This window comes from Neodiprion lecontei, chromosome 6 (genome assembly GCF_021901455.1).
Source record: "Neodiprion lecontei isolate iyNeoLeco1 chromosome 6, iyNeoLeco1.1, whole genome shotgun sequence".
NCBI lineage: Eukaryota > Metazoa > Arthropoda > Insecta > Hymenoptera > Diprionidae > Neodiprion > Neodiprion lecontei.
In genome coordinates this window covers 17,402,670-17,422,184 of record NC_060265.1, presented here as the reverse complement: position 1 = coordinate 17,422,184, position 19,515 = coordinate 17,402,670, and the positions used below count along the sequence as shown (strand labels likewise).

Below are 19,515 nucleotides of genomic sequence, written 5' to 3'. Positions count from 1 at the left end.
GTTGTGGCCTTACTTGACCGACGAAATTCAGTCAACTGACAATAAACGTAAAGATTTAACGTTACGGTCACCGTAAGGGGTCGTCCATAAACTACGTTGCCAGTTTGACGGGGGAGTAAAACCAGCTACTTTACCACGTTTTCCTGTGATTCCAGCAATATTCAACCCGTCATTGTAACGGTACCCATTGGACCGGAATTTTCTAGTAACCCTAACAAATTGAATTTTTCACATTGACGTATGATTACATTACTTACTTGTTACAGCTTGACGAATGTTAACCTTCGATCAGTTATCCAAATTTTCAATGAAATTACGACTAGATTTTTTTTATGCCTTCAAGAACGAAGACTGGGGTCCCTTTTTGCAATAAAACGTTCACGTATTTTCTTTTCAGAGCAATATCATGTACTCAGAAAAAAAATATCTCAGTTTACCAATAAGTGTGTTTATATTGGAACTTGAGCGGATAAATTATAGACTCATTGGCATTTATATTATCATCAAATGTAGAAATCATCAACTGGTGATATACCAACGTATAATATTTTTTGCCAAGTTGACAAATAATATTCTTTAAACATAATTAATGAGATTTTTTTTCCGAACGAACATCATTGCATTATTATATATTATGTGTCGTGAAATTTTTCATACTTTTCACACGGAATGAAACTGTTTATCCTTGAATCTTGACAACGTATTTCCGTGTGTAAAGTGCCTTCGTGTGACAAATAATGGGGCTGTAAGACGTGGAAAAAAAAAAATTGTACCCCTAGAATTGGAATCAGTGCCGCATACGAACGGATTAGGGTGACGTTGTTAATTGGCGATAATTAGACTCTTATTTTTAGAAACGAGCGTCACTATCGGTCTCGCGATCGGAGGTTTAAAATCAGTGACGTGAACGTCTTTTTATGCTTTTTATGATTACACCGTGTAATTTTCATTCAGTATTACGTACAAACAGTTTGAAGATTAATCCTGATTCGCTTTTCTCCGCTTTCTCTTTCTCAATTCACATTTCTCACAGCGATTGTTCATTAATGTGGCGATAAAATATTTATATTCATCTTACAACCCCATTTCACGACATTCTAATACGTATACAGTACGTAGTTAGCTATTATGGTAAAATATTTTTTTTTTTTTTTTTTTTTTTTTAAATACAGTGTTTGTTACTTGTGTTTTTCTTGCTAATTTTTCTCCCAGTATATAGTATATAACAGGAATATTTGACCCGTCATGTCAACGAGAAATCTCAATTTACGCTTTCTCTGATTTTTTTCTTTATTTTAATCAATTTTTCCTCCCAACAGCTTAAAGCTTGAATGCGACAAGCTGGCTACCGAGAAAATCGAGATTCAACGACACTACGTCATGGTGAGGAGACAGAGAATTTGAGCGAACAAAGCTTTATCATTTATTCTCTATATTATGTGTACATATTTATGTTATATATCGTGTTATATGGATGCGCATATTTACCTGCCACGTATCTCTAACGTCTATCTAACACAAATCTCCCAATGCATACATGTGTTTATTATTTTGACATTGTTATACATATACGCGTGTATGTATATATATACAATTCAATATGCATACACGCATTTGCATACCTCATTACATTTGATGATTATATCGTTACAGAGATTTTTGCTATGCGATATGCTGGTCAAAGTCTTGCGCATATCACACGCAGACACAGACACGAGGTCTTCTTTGTTGACTGGACTTATTATACTCTTTTCGTCGATCTCTCAGATTATTTTTATGATTTCAGAGCGACGAAAGCTGTGTAAAATTTTTTACGCGAGTTTTTTTCACACGCAATCATTTTTGATATGTTTTTATTCTTTGTCTCAAATTCGATTTTTTAGAAACTCACTAAGTCGTTGCGCGAAACAGTTGGAAATCTTATCGAAGTGAATCATGATTACAAATTTTCAACGATTATGAAACTGTAATCTTATATCAATAATACATTCGATTCTTTCAAATATATTTGTAAAAAATCCGAGAGTCCGACGAACAAAATGTCAGTCCAGTTGAGAAAAAAATGTTTTCACACATGCTACAGCATGTTCGTGTTTTCGTCTATTGTGTACACTGGTTTGATTGAAATTTACATTTATAAGAAGAAGAACTTTATTGTGTATACCTTGATCATATCACACATGTGTGTTTTGGACGAGTCTGCAGTTAGCAGCCAGAGTTAGCGGCCAAACGTGTTAAACTTCTTGGAAATAGAAAAAAATGCACTTCGATTTTATCCTCATAATTCCATAAAAGTATCGGGGCTTCGAGGTGTTTAACAAAATTTTGTCTTTTTTCACTTCATTACCCTATGCGAATGAATATTAGAACATTTGGCTGCTAATTTTGGCTGCTAGCTTCAGCCGCGTGTGTTTTGGCCCACTAACCAGTGTTTGACTGAGCTTTTTAGGAACAGGTACTTTTGTACTTACCCTAATCCTGCTGCTTATTATTATCATCGTCATCATTGTCATTATTATTATTATTGTTATTATTATTATCCTTTTAATAACGGCACCTACACGTGTGTATAAATTATACTATGTACATGCGTACCAGCATATTATATTTCTTATTTACCATTGTTAATTCTTTTTCGTTTATTCTAATTCGTCGTTTGATACCACACGTCAGGTTTGGTACTCCGCCTAATAATATATGTAGATCAGTTCGACCTCTGCACTCTAACCCTCGAACCTGTAAAATACAACGTCTCTGAAATACGATGGCTCGAAGGCAGAACAAAAATAATATTCACCTGATAATGTTGATTTATGCGGCGAATTGACGCCTTGCCTTTGAATGATTTTTTGTTAACTTAACTGTACTAATACGCACGTTTTCCCGCATTTTTCGTTCTGTCCAGCATTAAAATGGAGTTGGAGAAATTGGCTCAGGAGAAGACAGAAATGCAGCGGCACTACGTCATGGTGAGACACTGTCAATCAATAAATTACATTATTTAATTTGTCCGGGGCGTGTTTTGTTTTTTTCTATTTTGCTCAGCTCTTAGTTTGTTTCGTCATTCTTCTTATTCTACACTTTTTTTTCCTTTGTTCGAGTACGGAGGGTCTCTTATTTCAAATGACCCGTTAGAATATTTGAACAGAAAAAAAGTCGCACGCGACACGAACGAGAAATCTCACAATGGCAGTCGTGTTTTTTCAACGGAAAACGACAGTTTTCACTCTCGAATTTTGTTGTTCGAATGATCTTAATAACGATTGAATAACAGGTGGTCCTAAGTTCGACGAATTTCTACGGTGTCAAGTTTTCATACAAGAAGTGCTTCTTTCCCAATTTACCAAATCTGAGAGTCGTGGTATTTTATAAAGTCATAGAAAACTTTGTCAATTCTTTCAATTTCACGAAGTCTCTTTTCATTATCGATGTAAATTTTGTTCGTTCAATTTTTAACAATCGACGACGAATACACGTCACATGAATCGCTTCACTTTGTAACAAAGTATCATTTATTAGCGAAGCTGATTCGTGATCGTGAAAAAATTTGCAAGACGATTAATCTTATACGGCTAACTATCAAACTTGCTGACAGAAAACCGTCGTGGAAATTTTATTATCACCGCAAAATATTCGCATGTGTGTAGTATATTATACTTCTTCAATGCGCACGGCGATTATTATTGTAAACGGCAGGGGATCGTATAGATCGATTAATAGGTTTATCGTATTACACATAGTATGTATGTACATATATATATATATACACATACGTATAGGTGGTGACTTCGCATGCACTTGGGAGCGAAAAGGCGATCGGAGAGCATTTGACCCGGCATAATATCGAATTCCTCCACTACACTCGCACTCACTCGGCATGGCTTGGCTTGGCTTTCATAATTATCGTGTATATCTATAATAGTTATCATATAATGTCCGTGACCGGGATATATAAATTGAATAACAGGTAACGTACATAGTTAAAAAGTATAGGTGGTACGGTACTACAGATACGTGATCGTTTCTTAAAATATCAATTATGCGCTCTTGTGTGCTTGTTTTTTTTTTTAACTGACAATGAAATCAAATCAATCAAGTAAGTATATGCTACATGCATATGCACACATGTGCACGTAAATACAGTGTACGTACAATTTATCACGTATCGCGTATGCGAATATGCAACGCTCACTTCTCTTCTAATGTACATACGCCTATAGTGTTTATGCATACGTATAGTGCTCATAGCGGAGTATTTAGCAGCAAAGTCCTGATTACCGTTATCACGATTTATGTCTCCAGTCACGGCATCGTATTATTATAATGACCAATTCAACTGCGATGATGATTGATGCAGTTGTAAGTATTCAAATCTCAATCTTTGTCATTCGTTGTCGACGTGGGTTGGCAGCTTTCGTATCACGTTTTACCTGTAACCGAGAGGAAACGGGGAAAGTTAACGGGCGGAATCAATCGACACTAGATAAAAAAAAAAGTCAGATTTAGAGGGTGTGAGTTCGAATTAATGTATTATAAAATTGGGAAATTGTTTTTGAATTATTTTGTGTCGATTTGAGGGGGGTTAGTCGTACAATTCACTGCGCGAATTATGGGTAATTGAAGAAAAAAAAAAAACCTTTCAATTGTCTGATTACAACGTTGTGCTCCGATTATTTTTCATCGATGATAATCGCAAGTTGTACAACATTGTATTGCTCAACCGTCCGTCGCAGTTGAATTGACGTCGTCGACGTCACGTGGTGACAAACAATAATTTCCATTCAATCACAGGTAGCATCTCGCGTTTGTGAGGTACAAGTAACTTTTCATATCGATACCGATAGTATGTAACTTTTCTTCGTTGATTGCCTAATAAATAGAAAAATTTCTCGAGATTGTATAAAAAGATTTGTTTGTACTGGATTCTCTTGTGGGTAAAAAAATAAATAAAAAAAAAAACGGAAACGACAATTCCTTGTACGATACATATTCGTTTGACACGAGAAAACATTTTTAGTCATTACATATTTATAATTACCGGAGGACGAAGCTGGTAATCGAAGAACGAATATCGGTATAGTTCGCACCCTACCCAACGGTTCAGAATCCATTAAACTGGTCTTTCGCATCGTTCGATTACAGTAAAAGCTCGAGTTTCTTGATATTCAATTTGATTTCTTACAACGGAATAAAAGTTACGCTGCTGCAACAGACATCGACGGATCCATTCGATCCCTTTTCATACGGTTAATCTTCAATACCCGGAAGTTTGGTATTTATTGGCTTTCGGAATACGAGCATACGTTATATTATATTTTAGTAGCGCAGAAATTTACGCAAATGAAGTTGATGTTAGTTGACTACGAGGCGACCGCAATAACGCAAACCGGCTATAATTCTGTTCTCGGAGTTCTGCGAAAGTCGATGAAATCCCGTCATTTGTTTATTGAAGCGGTTAATACGTAATGGGGGTATTCCGTTGCGGTGCGAGTTCTTTTCTTTTGAGAAATTTTGTAATAAATTGATTGAAGAAAAAAAAAGGAAAACCCACGGAATAAGGGCATAAGCAGCAGAATTTGATGATTTAAATTACGTCATCTTTGTGTATACAACTCGGTATATATTGTGAAGTTTGCGACGAGTTGCGATCGTCAACTTTTGGCACGGGGTCACACACGGTAGTTTTTGTAACACGGGAATGAAAAGTGGCGAGGCTTTGCTTGGTAGTTTTGCGGGACACGAGTGGTCGATTTGTTCGCCCTAGGGACGAAAGTGAAGCAATTGTGGACCGCGCATGCGCGAAACTTTATTTATGACACTGAGGTGAAATTCGCTACGTTCGTTCTGCTAAACTGCTGCGCAAAGCCTCATTTTTCATGCACGTGTGACAAAAATACAATTTTCTCATGTCGTATCTGACACGTTAAATATTCTTGTAATTCAGCTTATACCCAAAGTTTACCTAATAATTCAGAGAATCCTTGCTAAGTATAGATTTCCGGTTGTAAAACATGTAAGAAAACGAGATAATTACGAGGATCGGCCTGTGGTTGAATATTGTATATACTTTGTATACATTGCATGTATACCTATATATATATTTGCATAAATACGCATGTTTTTCCCGCACGCCATCACAAACCTTTCGATCAATCACCAATCTATATTATCATTGGTCTCCAGTCGATTTGTGCACTTGTTTACTATTTCCTTTTTTATTGGTTTCATATTGTCCCTAAATTTTTAAATAACGGAAAAACTCGAGGGAAGAGAAAATAATTTACCCCCGTTGAATGAAGATAATTTTTTTTACCGAATTAGAATCTTGTCAATCGATGTCAAAACACGATTCAAAATTTCATCTATTAGTTTTGCCAGAGAATCATTTTCAAGGAAAACAATTTTGCCAATGATGTTGAATGGCAAGTTTGGTGAATGTTTACAGGAATATTGATTACAGCATGGACACAATTTGACTGGAGACTCCGGTGGAGCTTTGCTTGCATAATTAATTGTAATTTGTGTTTCAGTACTACGAGATGTCGTACGGACTCAACGTGGAAATGCACAAACAGGTAAATATAGTTTACGTAACGATTCATCAGCTATTATTTATTCCTGAATACCATCTATAATGTAGAGACATTGTGTGATATGTAGTAAGTAAATTATAATATGCGTTTAAGTATAATATCTAGTTAAACCCATTTTGTTCACTTACATATGGAGCATTCTACTGCAATTCAACTAGGGTCTGACCCTCATCCTCTTGGATTTGGTCCGCGATTTTATTCAAATTTTTTATACCCTCCCCGGCACCCCCAGAGTCTGACCATTTAAATTATAGTCGGAATATTTTTGGTTTTTGGTCACAGAATTTATGTAATGTTTTTTTCATAATTTTCACAAATGTTGCTATTATTGTCAATATATCATCGTTTCAGACACTCGGAGGGTTGCGGGGAGGGTAGAAAAAGTCTGAAAAAATTATTCTCGATATTCCCGGCAGTAGGGTTATCTTTTTCGATGTACCTTCGTCACGAGCAGCAGCTTATGCTGCGTTCTACTCTATCGCAGCGAATGGTAATAATCTCAAACGATTTTACCTAGGCAATCTTATACCATCGTGTTGGTAATAAAATTTTGTATATTGTCATAGAAATTTCAATGAGTATACAGATGGGTGTAGGTATAATAGCATCAACTCACCTGTTTATACCTGGTAACCCTGTAGTAGGGACCAGAAAAAGGTAGGCAACCAACCTTTTGCATGTACCTTTGTACTGACGCTTCGTAATTTCGATCAGTGTTGATTTCGTTTGGTTACCGAATAGGTGAAAAAGTTGAAAAAGACATTCACCGCATTAATTTTAATTAAGGGCAGCCTGGACCGAATTTCGTTAGGCAACCAATTTGCGATGTGTTTCTTCGTGTATTATAATTGCTGAAAAATAGTTATCATCCGGATCAGGGTTGCAAATTTTTTAATGAAAGTAATTTAATGTTGTAATGGAAATTATTTCCATTACGAATTGAAAAAGTAATGGTTAATGCATTAGTTTTTCATTAAAAAAATTGCAACCCTGATCTGGATGGGTGTAGGTCGTCCTAAGCCCGTATCCTGTACTGTAATATTAAATCCGAGCCCCGATGGCGCGAGAGTCACAGGGCCGTATAATTCAGGAAACTATAATCGCGTGTCCCCTTTCACGCGGTTCAGGTCGGCGTTAAAAGTCACGATTTATCATTGACTGGCGGTCGTTTCACCCACGCCAATTATCCCCATGCGTCAGACGAAAGTCCCCTGCTGTCATGGCCGTACGGAATTACGGAACCCGCACCCGCTTCATTCGGACGCGGTCCCGTTGATTGGCTTCCCCTAATAAGACCAAGTGGCCGGAAAGAGCGAGGGATCCCGCATGACGTAACTCCTTCAGGCAGGCGAAGGGGGGGCGATGATGAAAAAGTGTCCCCCCATGGAGAGAAGAGGTCCGCTGGTTCCGACGAGTGTCTGCCGCCTTTTATTGCTGACTCATCATCTTGAAACCGTACGTTCGTTTGCGTTGCCTACCCTGCGATACTCATCAAATCGCGTTTACAGTGCAGCCAACTCGATACTTTTTAGCCATCCAAGTATCATCCTCTTCTCTACGAACATTGTGAATTATTGACGATAGAACGGTCCGTCGTCTGCTGTAGTTTAATGCGCATGCGCTAAGATCGGAGAGCAATTGCTTGTCAGGGGGACCAACCGTCAGAAATTTAGCCGACAGTTCGTCGTGATACATGTAACTTTAAAAATGTTTACAGCAGTCGATGTTGAACACAACTTCCAACGACACTGTCAAAATTTTTGAGGTTATCTTCATGACGGTTGGTCGTCCTGACCAACAACTGCTCTCGAATTGTAGCGCATGCGCATTAAACGATAACAGTCGACGCACCATTCCGTCGTAAGCAATTCGTAGTGTATATAAAACTCACCGTCTTTCCGACTATTCTACGACTATATATTTAGCAACAGAATAGTTACATATCTGACACGTGCAAGAAATTTTTTTATGTCGTTTGCAAATCGTGTATATGACGTGTTGATTTCTAATTTAAAATTATTATTGCAATGCTTTCTCACACGAGGTATTACGCGAGAATCGAATCGATCTCATATCCGATCTCTGGGATTATCATACATGTATGGATATTGTAGATCATCGGCAGCTTTGATTTTATCGAGGACAGGCTTTTCTCGACTTATCCGCGTCTGGTGTAGAAGTCTACATTAGAGATAAGGGTTATACGATCGAATCAATCAGTCGATCCGACGCTTTGTAATCTTAATCCTTCTTACAATATCATCGAACCAATTGCGGAACGAATCGGCGGACGTTGTCTCGAGGAGAGTTCATTAGTGACGGGCTTTTTTTTACTCGTGACTTCGTGATTCGATTCTCCGCGTGGGAATCGATACACCGCCGATAGAACAAATCAAGTCGCAACATCAAACGTTTACCGTCGCCAATTAATTCCGGTTTGAATTTTAAAGCGTCGATCAAAGGCAGCACCTGGTCAGTTCAGTCGATGTTTACCGAGTTTTATTAAATTCGAGAATTCGGTCTTTCTCAAATTCCGAAAGTATTCTCGTGATGAATATCAATAAATTCCTCGAGTTTGTACAAGGGATTCGCCTATGATGGTGGAGGGAGTCAACATATCGCGTGTAGCTTGGCTAGTTTCCAAGCTGAGCAGATATCAATTTTTGTCTCTCTCTCTCTCTTTCTCTCCCTCAGCATTTCTCGTACCTATATACCGAGCCTTTGTTTTGACGAGAAAAACGGGCCAGGAAGCTGGCAAGAAGAAACGGTTAATCTGCACCTCGGGGACCCGCGCCTTCTGGTTGTTGTTATTATTAGTACGGGGGTCGGAGTGTCGCACTCGAGACTTAGTGGCTTGTTTGCAGAGCGCATTAAAGAGATAAACGCGGAGAGTGATATCTGGGCAAATATTTACTCGCCGCAAGTCATTCTTCCCCTTGTACTCCTCCTCTCTTCTCCCCGGATGATCGATAAGCCGGAAGATCCTAGAGCCTCGTAGACCAGTTTCTATAAGCGCCCACATTTACTGTACTATACTATACCGTACTGTACTATACTAGAAATGTAAATACAGATACAGAAATTACCCTACGAAACTTTCACCTCAGTTTACACAAAATTCTTAACCATGGCTATGTAACGGGTGGATATCCAACGGAATATTCCATGCATTGCCATGTCGATGTTGGTAATTTTAACGTAACGAAACATCGTGGAATAAATCGATGTACAATTTTAGAACAACTTTCAAAGAGTTGGCGGTTCAAAATATTAACATGTTTTCTTTGTTATGATTTACTAGCCGAATTTCAAACAATCCCGAGGCTGCGAAGTAACGATTTTTCTAAACGTGCAACGTTAAAGTAACGTTACAAACTTCAACCTCGTGATATATTTTATAGCAGGCAACGACCGTTTCGGATCGTGACCAAAGTTCTGGATTAGAGTGTCTTGTATCTTTCCTAATAGAAGAAATTATTCTTCGTTAGTGTCAAGAATGCCAAGAGGCATGTTCGCCAAGCTTGTAGATATAATATACATAACAGTGTAATAGATTTCCTACAGAACATATCATACAATCATCGATTTCCTCGGCTGTTTCGTCGAGTATAATTACATAGCTACAATTGGTAATTATATTTCAAATGATGGTTTCTAATTGGTACGATCGTTTCTCAAATTTGCCGTACGATCCGTTACTCTGACTCGAAGTGGTCTCTTATGCAAAGTCATTGATCAATATCACCTGAGTAAACTTCTCTCTCACACAATCAGTACGCTACCGCTGATATCGACGTATAATTTTTATTTCCACTTGTCACTCCGTACAAGTTCCCGCATCTAATCTTACAGTTTCCGAAGCTGAAGAGCGATTTGATTTATCGCTCACGTCTGTTCTCAAGTACGAATATAACACGTTATTATGTGCGCAAATTATGTTCCTGATTCTGCGGATATGGGTCGTGGTAGCATACCTAACCGTATCGATATATTATACAAGGTATCAGGGTATACAGGCCGTGTGCAAGATCGAAAGGACGTCGATTCGAGTGGCGATTAGTTGGGGACACGCGATCAGGCGTGGCGTTAAAATAAGTGTGGATACTCGGCAAAGTCGTAAAATGTCAGACACGCCCTTTTAGCAGCTGCGAAAGTGTCCAGGGACTGTGTTAGCGTTATCCCCCCGAGACAACGGGGACGTGATGTATTAACGTATATCTAGATATAGGTAAAGGCAACGAGGCTGAACCCCCTCCCGCCCACGTGTACGCGGTGATGGTCAAGTGGCGTAAAAAATGGTAGCGCCGCTAGTGCTTTCCCTTCTTTATTTTTCCCTCCGCGTATTGTGCGTATGTATGTGTACGGTGTTTGGTTACGCGTATACGTACACGGTTGCTTTTTTCCTCAGACGAATGTGAGAGTGGAATCGCGTAACGCGTTAATTAATGAACCAGCGCGAGGTACAGTAAAAAAAAAAAAAAAGAAGGAAATTCTTGCAGGCTTCCCCTGCGTCAGACATAACGTTTTTAATTACTCATTTTTAACGACTTGCTCAGATATTTCGACTTTGTGGGGTGTGAATTTTTATTTAACATTGAAATTTTGTTACTTAATGGATTTAGATTTTAGTTTGAAAACTAAACGATTGCAATTGAATCATTAAACGTTTCGGTACAACGTGTCCGTTTGACTTTTTAAAATGATGAAATGATGAATATTGATTAAAAGAAATCCGCGCCAATAACCTACAAAACTTGACTACTTTCCGAAATCTTACAGAGACAATATACCAGTCAATCTTACCGACTAGAAAAACAATCGACGAGTTGACGTTATAAGATTCTTATTAGAAGTCTCAATCTCGGATTTTGCACATCGCCGACAGATCCCTCTGTACGAGAAGACCGCCAGGGGGGGTTCGAAAAGGGAAGAAAGACATGTGTGCCGACTGTGTTTGAACAGGTGAAGTCAAATAGTCCTTGTCCCGCCAGTGGGATGAAACCCTGAAGAGGACGCAGTCATGGGAAGGAAAGGGAAGGGAAGGAGGTGGTTGTTGGACGACGGGGCGAGGGTGGCTGGGTGAAAGGAAGACGCGAGGCGAACGGAGTCGAGGTTTGTCGAGTCGAGATGGCGACGGCTTCTTCGGTCAATATTGGCGATACACATCCGCGGAGCGGCAAAGGGTGCGGGCGGAGAAACCGAAGCTCTATCTGTTCAAGAAGATGTCCTCCCCCCCATTATAGGCACACATACCCGCCACCACAATGCATTCGTGCAGGATTCTACATCCTGCTCAAGCTGGATATTAAGCTTTCGCTAGGCAAACCGACACTCGGCGTTCCCTGTACATTATATACGTTTACATTATACCGTCTGATTGTGAAGCGAGTGGCGGGAAGGGACAAAGTTTACTCGGCATGGATCTCGCATCTATATTGATAAGTGCAGAGGGGTAGGCGACTGATTGGAGTTTGTTGGAAGGGATGAAATCGTATAAACCGTACCGGTTCACGAATGTATATGTATATAGAACTTGTTTACTCTTGGCCTGCGGGTAAAAGCCGCTGTTTCGCTCTTTGGTGGTTTGCGACAGATTCAAGTCAATCCTGCACCTTGTTACCCTTCCCGAATACCGATGTACAGTCAGATTGTTTCGAATTAAAACAATATTATATATACACATACGTATTGAAGTCGAATATATTAATAAAAGGTCCAATCATTATAGATTTTGCCGTAAAATTTCGCAAAGCAACAACTAGTAAACTTCTTTTTGCACAAAATTAAAACGGACTAGACTCACATGCTGTTAGGCACTTCTTATTGTTAGATTTGAGCTAAGTATATCCTTATGAACCCTTTGGCCCAATTTGAAACAGTGTAACTGCGTTAGTAGTTTTTTTTTTTTCTCCCCTCATGGAAACCTTGTTTCTAGGATGTCAGTCTTTAATTTTACGTACATGTCGAAAATATTTTTCGGTCTTAATGACAAAGTTAGAATATTATTAACGATTTTCACTCGAGTTATTTATTTATTTTTTTCATAAAATTTAATTCAATCAAGTTCCAATCGCATCTCTCACAATCAGTGAGTTGTTTTTTGGATATATTTTCATTTTTCGTCTAGCCTCACACTTTCGAGAAAACAGTTTCGATCATCTACCTTATCTGTAATTTTCCTCTCCTGGAGTCGGAGCTGCACGGATTATAAACGAACGGGAAGAATAACCTTAGATATATATTAATTGAAGAGCGGTATTTACAGACAAGAAAGCGGGTGGAATGGTGGATAAGAATAATATTTGACTCGGTACGAGAATATTCCGCTCCGTGTGGCAGCGCTGAACGCAGGCATACACTGACTAATGATTCATCCCTCCGAACATCCCTGGCACTCGATTATTCCCTTAATAGTTGATCGTCGACGTTGGATATATGAATTATTCGCTGCAGAGGAAGAGGCAGACGGATAGATTCATCAGGTTTCCTAGACAAGTCGAGAGAGAGAGAGAGAGGCGGAGTAATGTCTTTATATTTACTCTACGCGCGCCCCCGAATCTCTTGGCACCTATAAACCTCGTTTGCACAGAGATCCTTCTAATTATCACTCCGCGAAAGCGACGTTGCCAATTAGCCTGACACCAGTCGTTCTAATTACACGAATCGATTGTCAATTAACGTCTCCAGCTCGTCTAATTCGACTCAATATTATCTTTATACATCGATCGTTATCTATAAAGTTAAATTTGTTGGAAAAATTGGAAAAAACTTCACACAGTCGCAGATCCGATGCCAACCATTATTTAAGTTATTTATAAGAGTTTCTTGCTGCCTGCCGCTCTGCGGTGAATTTTATTCGCCTTTATCTCAATTGATTCGTGTTTAATTTCTGATTATAACACTTTAATAAGTGACGTAGCTAATTGAAAATATCTCTTATAATACTACTTGAAGTATCAACGTGAGTGTTAATTAGCGCACACGTGAAATTCTCCAGTTGCTTCATGTGACTTCGAGTAAAATTAAATGACTTTCCACGATTTCGGCCAGCTTGGCGTGTCTATTCAAATAACTTTGAGTAACGTAACATCGTGTATCAATAGAAAATACTTTTCGCAATAACGAGTATAAAATGCGTACCGAGACAAAACTGGCTCGATTTCGGATCTAGTAAAACGGGCAAAAGTGAGCTGAAAATTTGACAATGAAAACTCTACGAGAGCTGTGCTAAACCCGTATCTAAACGTGACACAGATTTCGCGGTCCGAGTACGAACTGTTGGACGACCTAAGGTGCGGAGGAAATGGTTAGAGACTTTACGCTCGTCTGTCGGTAGGCGATACGTATTCAGTATAACTTTCCGTCTGTTTACTCAGCTTAAGACGAGCTCGGAAATAGACAAGCCTGTTGACGGGATGAGGAAAGGTAATAATAATATACACGAAGCCGTATACCGCGAAAGCTTTTGAAATTAGACGGAAAAACCGCAGGTTCCTCTCCTATCTCCGCGCGGAGTAAGCTCTGAGGAGGAGGAGGAGGAGGAGGTGGTTGTATATTTTTATTTCCCGCACGGTCCGAGAATGTATTTATACGCCCTGCGGTGTATATAGACGTAGGCCTTCGTGCGTTTCTGTGTCTGTGTGTTTTATCTACGGTCCCGGCGGTGAATTTATTTGATGGTTTCCCCAATATCGTTCCACGTTAGGTCAAGAGTCGTCCGGATGAACCGGATACCCTCGCACAACGTTTGCGTGTCCGTAACACGGGTGAAAACCGACCCACGTTAACCAGCAGACGAGTCTGTCGCTGCAGGATATCTTCCAGTTGGCCTTGTCCGTCAGTAACTTCGTATCCTCGATTTCTGTAACAATTTCCCGTATCGGTGCCGTCACGAATTCGATTAACTTGACAAAGGTGTTTCGTGCTTCGTTTTGCTTTTGCTTTTTCTTTTCGCTTTCCTCGATCCTTCCTCCGACTTCTTCCCCCCCCCCCCCCCCCGCTTATCTCGCTCGGGGGGAAAAAAAGACAAAGATTTGTTATGGAGTCTGAAAAGCAAGACAAAGACGATATTCGTTCGATTGTTCGTTCGTTCGACAATTCGACCGCAACGATTGTGTCACTTCTTTTATTATTCTCTGGTGGAGACGCATTTTTTGTTTCTTTTTTTTTTTTCTTAAATTTCTGCAACCTACTGTATTATTTTCATTCACCGTTGTTTATTCTTTTCTTTGTGTGTTTTTTTCTAAATTATATTTCACTCGCAATGGACGTTTTTTCACGCGCCAAATTATTAGTGCAGTAATATTCGTTAACCGATTTCCAGTGGCTCTCTACTTTTTTTGAATCAAAACTTTTATGTGCCTAAATTAATGACTAGCGACGCAGCGACGGGAGAAACAAACGATACGTTGATCATAGATACATCATAGTTCTATAAGAGGAAAACTCGTTTCAGTTTTGATTCCAAAAAAATATTGAGCCACTGGGAACCCAATAATGATCATCACCGTACATACCTACGTTTCAAGGGATGGTCTCTGCGCAAATAGCGGGTAGAGTATAATATGACTACGTATAATAATGTAAACTAAGTTGTAAACGATGCGCCTGACAGCGGATACATGATACGCTAGTTTAATAGTTAAATTACAGTATATCGTAACGTTAAAGAAGCTGATTCAAGGCATTAGCTGCTGTATAACATTATAATTTAATATGTTATATCTGCCCCGATGAAAGAGGATTTCAACGTTACAATGCCAGATTAAAGATATAACTGCAGTGGTATGTGATGATTTTTTTTTAACTTATCAAAGATAGCGGATGATGAAATTTGCTGTAGAATGCCCCCTAGATTGTCACAAGCAACGAATTTCGGAGAGTTGACACGAGTATACGAAATGTGAAATCAACTCCGAAATAACGTGATAATTTTAACACAAAAATTTGAACATTGACACAAATTATTTTTAACTGTGTATGTGTATAGAAATGGAGAGAAATTTACCGTCATGTATGATTAATAAATGAATTGAACAAAACTCGGATCATTTTTCGCGTGAATTACTAAAATATGCGTGGGCAAGAAAGGCGCGTGTTTGTACATCATGTATAGAAGTGTCGAAATAAATTACCTCCCGAGTCAAAAATCATAATGTCGCAATAACGCAATAAGCGTGTTATATTTATTCCGTACATATGCTTACTTGTAGTAGGAAACTCTTGGAAAAGTTCCGTCGACTTCGATTTCTGCCGGTTGGAAGTTAATGTTTTTACTTGACGCGGTCGCGCCGTTAGCAACGGGAAATTACAGAACTTCTGAATTATACACGAAGTACGTACAACAAGTTTGTATTAGAAAATTACCGTTATCATTCTTTTATGTGGGGCAATTCCCCCCCCCCCCCTCTCTTCTTTTAAAGTAAAACAGCTAATCTCCAAAAAATGTATTTTCAATTCCGTATATCAATATTTCAAGGTAAAACAAAATTTATTTGTTGATAAATGATCGTAACTGGCTATAATTAAAGTGTCGCCTATGATGATATTCGTTGAATTTAATTCTGGATTAATTATCACGTGATAGACGACATGATTATGTTTTACGGTCATATTTTCAAATCTCTCTTGTATTTTCCATAAGGAGAGAGCCTCGCGCCGCGTTTATATCTTCATAATTAAAATATGCTAATTTCCGTGTAGACTCTATGAGGCTCTTACGTTATGTACACACAGACCGTTGCTCAAGCGTCTCATAACTCTTGCACATAATGTGCAAATAAACAAAGAAAGAAAAAAAAATGTACGAGTGAAAAATGTTTGCGTCCGTTTTTGTATAGCTGATTTTTACAATCTATGTACTTGAATCGCGTGCATTATATATACGTATGTACATGTAATACACTCATATTTATTCATTATATACCTATATGTATACATACAGCATCACTATGCGTAAAAATTTCTATATACACATATATATGTATATATATATATATATATATATATATATATATATATATATATATATGTATATGCATATTCATGATGTAGTTCATGCGGTACCTATGCATACCATATGTATATTATTTGCCCATATTTGTTTATGTATGCGTATACAATTGCACCTGTGTATAATATTATAGGTAGGTATGAAAATGAATGGCCTGGGAACCCAGGAACGCGACGCGTCGCGAATGATAATTTCGCAATTTGAATATACCGATTTTCATTGCACCCAATCAGAATAATAGTGTAGTCGAAATAATTACCGCAGGTATTTTGCGTGATACGTGGATAGATCCTTTCGCGGAACATTATAGCTGTAATAACAGCTACGGGCCATTTTTTCCCCTCGATATTTTGGTATATTTCATTCGTCATTTTTATCATTACACCTGCATGAGTATGCATGAGGTAGCAGCTGTATTATACCTATCATCCAAACGTGATAAGCTGAAGCCTACGTATCAAACGAGCTGAAATCCTGGCACAAAAAATTGGATGAATAATTAACGAGCGTGATAACGAGGGTTTTGAAAATGGCGCAGGCTTGGTATAAACGAGAACGAGTCGAAAAAGAGAAAAGAAGGGAAAATGAGAAGGGGGGGGGGGGGGGGAGGACGAAGAGCAAAACGGGGGGTGGGAAAAGGTTTATACTCGTGGGGTAGGTAAAGCTTCGGGAACGAGCTCGCGGGTTTTCGTGAATATAAACAAACATTTTGTATATCCGAGGTTAACGAAGCGTAGTTTTGCTTTTTTTCTTGCGTTCTTTTTTTTTCTCTCTCTCTCTACTTCCAAATAAATATACGGGGTACAAAACTCGTTGCTTGTTGAAATCCTGCTTCTAGCAGTTTGTACTCGTATGTACCATACGTATGTATAGTATACCGTATAGTATAACGTACGCTGGCTTGTATACGAGAGCGCGATTTAATAAGGGGGTGAAAATGTGTGAAAATATATGAAAACTGAAACAAACCTCGCCTTGTTTGTGATAGCCGTTTTACCATCCGAGGCTGTATCGTTATATTATGCAAAGATATAGGTACGCTTATTTTATACCGTATTTCATTCGGCTTTCTTCCACCAAATCCTTGCGGTTGCCCAGAGATTTTATCGTTTGGTGTATATTCTAGGATTTTTTTCTTTTATTGTTTGGAAAAATATCGTGTATTTAAGAGATTCGAGTTGGAAATGTTAACGTATAACGGAACTGTGAAACGAATAATCACTGTTTCACAACTTTCGAATTACTTTATGTTAAATTATCATTTACTTAACATTATTATTATACTTTAAACATTGTATTATTGAAATATGAGTGTCTTCGGGTTGATTGCGGTTTATCGAATGTCAGATAATCCTAATCTTACGAAGTAACTATTTTTCCTATCACTATTGTATCGTCCCATTAACGTTACGAACTTATGCATGGATATTTCAATAACACCGCATAATATCAAAACGCGAATTGACGCTACATACAATAACGATAACTAGAGATTTCAAAGATTTCTCAGCAATTTTAAAAATTTAACTACTTTACACCAGTATTTGAGGTCGCGTTAAAATCCCTTAGCCCGCAAATTAGCATCGATTAATATATTGATTTTTGTCAAATTAATTCACCTTATACCAAACAAGCGAGAAATTACGTATAAAATGAAAAAATAGCGTATAATCGTATATGAAGTTGTAAAGCGTACCATCTAGTTTAAAAAGTTGCAAATTGTCAGACGCGAATAATAAATTCATGGTAAACGCAATGAATCCTTTTCATTTTCCAAATTAACAGTTTATACCGATCACTTTTCATCTCAACTCGGCTCGTGTTGGCACATTTTTTTTTTTCTAGGTATACTTCTCAAATGTTACAAACCCCCCACGCTGAGTCCTTGTAAGAAAAAAAAAAGAAGGAAGAAAGAAAAAAAATGTCCCTTCTCTTTAACGGCAAAGTGTCGTCGGGATTCGTGACGAGTGCCTCCCCGCCCCACGCGGTGGTGCTTCGCAGCTTTTATCGTCTCCCGCGACGTTGGCGCCGCGCGAGTTTTTCTTTAAATAAGTCCTGACGCTTCTGGGATGAAAGCGGAGATGAAAAAAGGCAACTCGACGCGGGAAACATGCAAAGTGCCCGTTATTATAGACCCCGAATAACCCTGAACGCGGTGAAACGTGCAATCTCTACACCCCCCCACCCCTCCACCCCTCTCACGCGCTCTCTCTCTCTCCATCTCTCTCGTCGCCCCCTCGGCGACTCGCGTATAACACCCTCTCCATTTAACTCGTCCCAGCAGCTTTACTAATTGCAGTGTTTACGCGGTGATTTATGGAGCCGAATGAAACGATCGTCATCTTTTTCATCCAATGATACGGCCATGCATGCTACTATTTACAGTGTAAACCATATACATATGTCTGTACTGGTTTAGGGGAGTGGCGGTAATCAAATATGCATCGATTGCCCAATTCACCTGGTAACATGCCGCGTGCCTACAATATACCGTGTGTATGTACATATTCGAATCGCAACAGACCTGTTAAAAGCGGAATTTGAAAAATTACACTCTGTGAATATAACAAAATATTTTTATTTATTTTTTTTTAATTAAAGATGAAATCATTTTTTACTCGCGAACAATTAAGGAATCTTCGTAGTAACGTTTGCTGAAAAAAATGCGAAATCGATCTTTGAATCACATGACGAAAATAGTAATTATATGTATAAAATACTGTTGAAACGGTTATTTTTGCGAAGTCGTGTGTGTTTTGGTTAAAAAAACAATTGTTGTTGCGAAATGCAAAGAAATTTAACATTTCTTGCATATTTAATATAAAACTACGCCATATTTACAAGATTCTTTTTGTCATTTGTCTCTACGTATCCACGTCTGTTATATTACTTAACAATATAGTTTACGTA

General features: G+C 38.5%; 1 protein-coding gene across 4 annotated transcripts in view; it reads left to right on the top strand.

Moving 5' to 3' along the window:
* LOC107225767 (protein groucho) overlaps window positions 1–19,515 on the top strand; it is a 68,015-nt gene that overhangs the window by 25,006 nt on the left and 23,494 nt on the right. For 3 of the 4 annotated variants that reach the window (XM_046743953.1, XM_046743954.1, XM_046743952.1), the window contains exons 3-4: window positions 1,320–1,383; window positions 6,531–6,575. In XM_046743953.1, the coding sequence (XP_046599909.1) occupies window positions 1,320–1,383; window positions 6,531–6,575 (109 nt within the window). Of the gene's footprint in view, window positions 1–1,319; window positions 1,384–2,905; window positions 2,970–6,530; window positions 6,576–19,515 lie in introns of all 4 variants that reach the window. The other variant, XM_046743951.1, reaches the window with a different exon arrangement.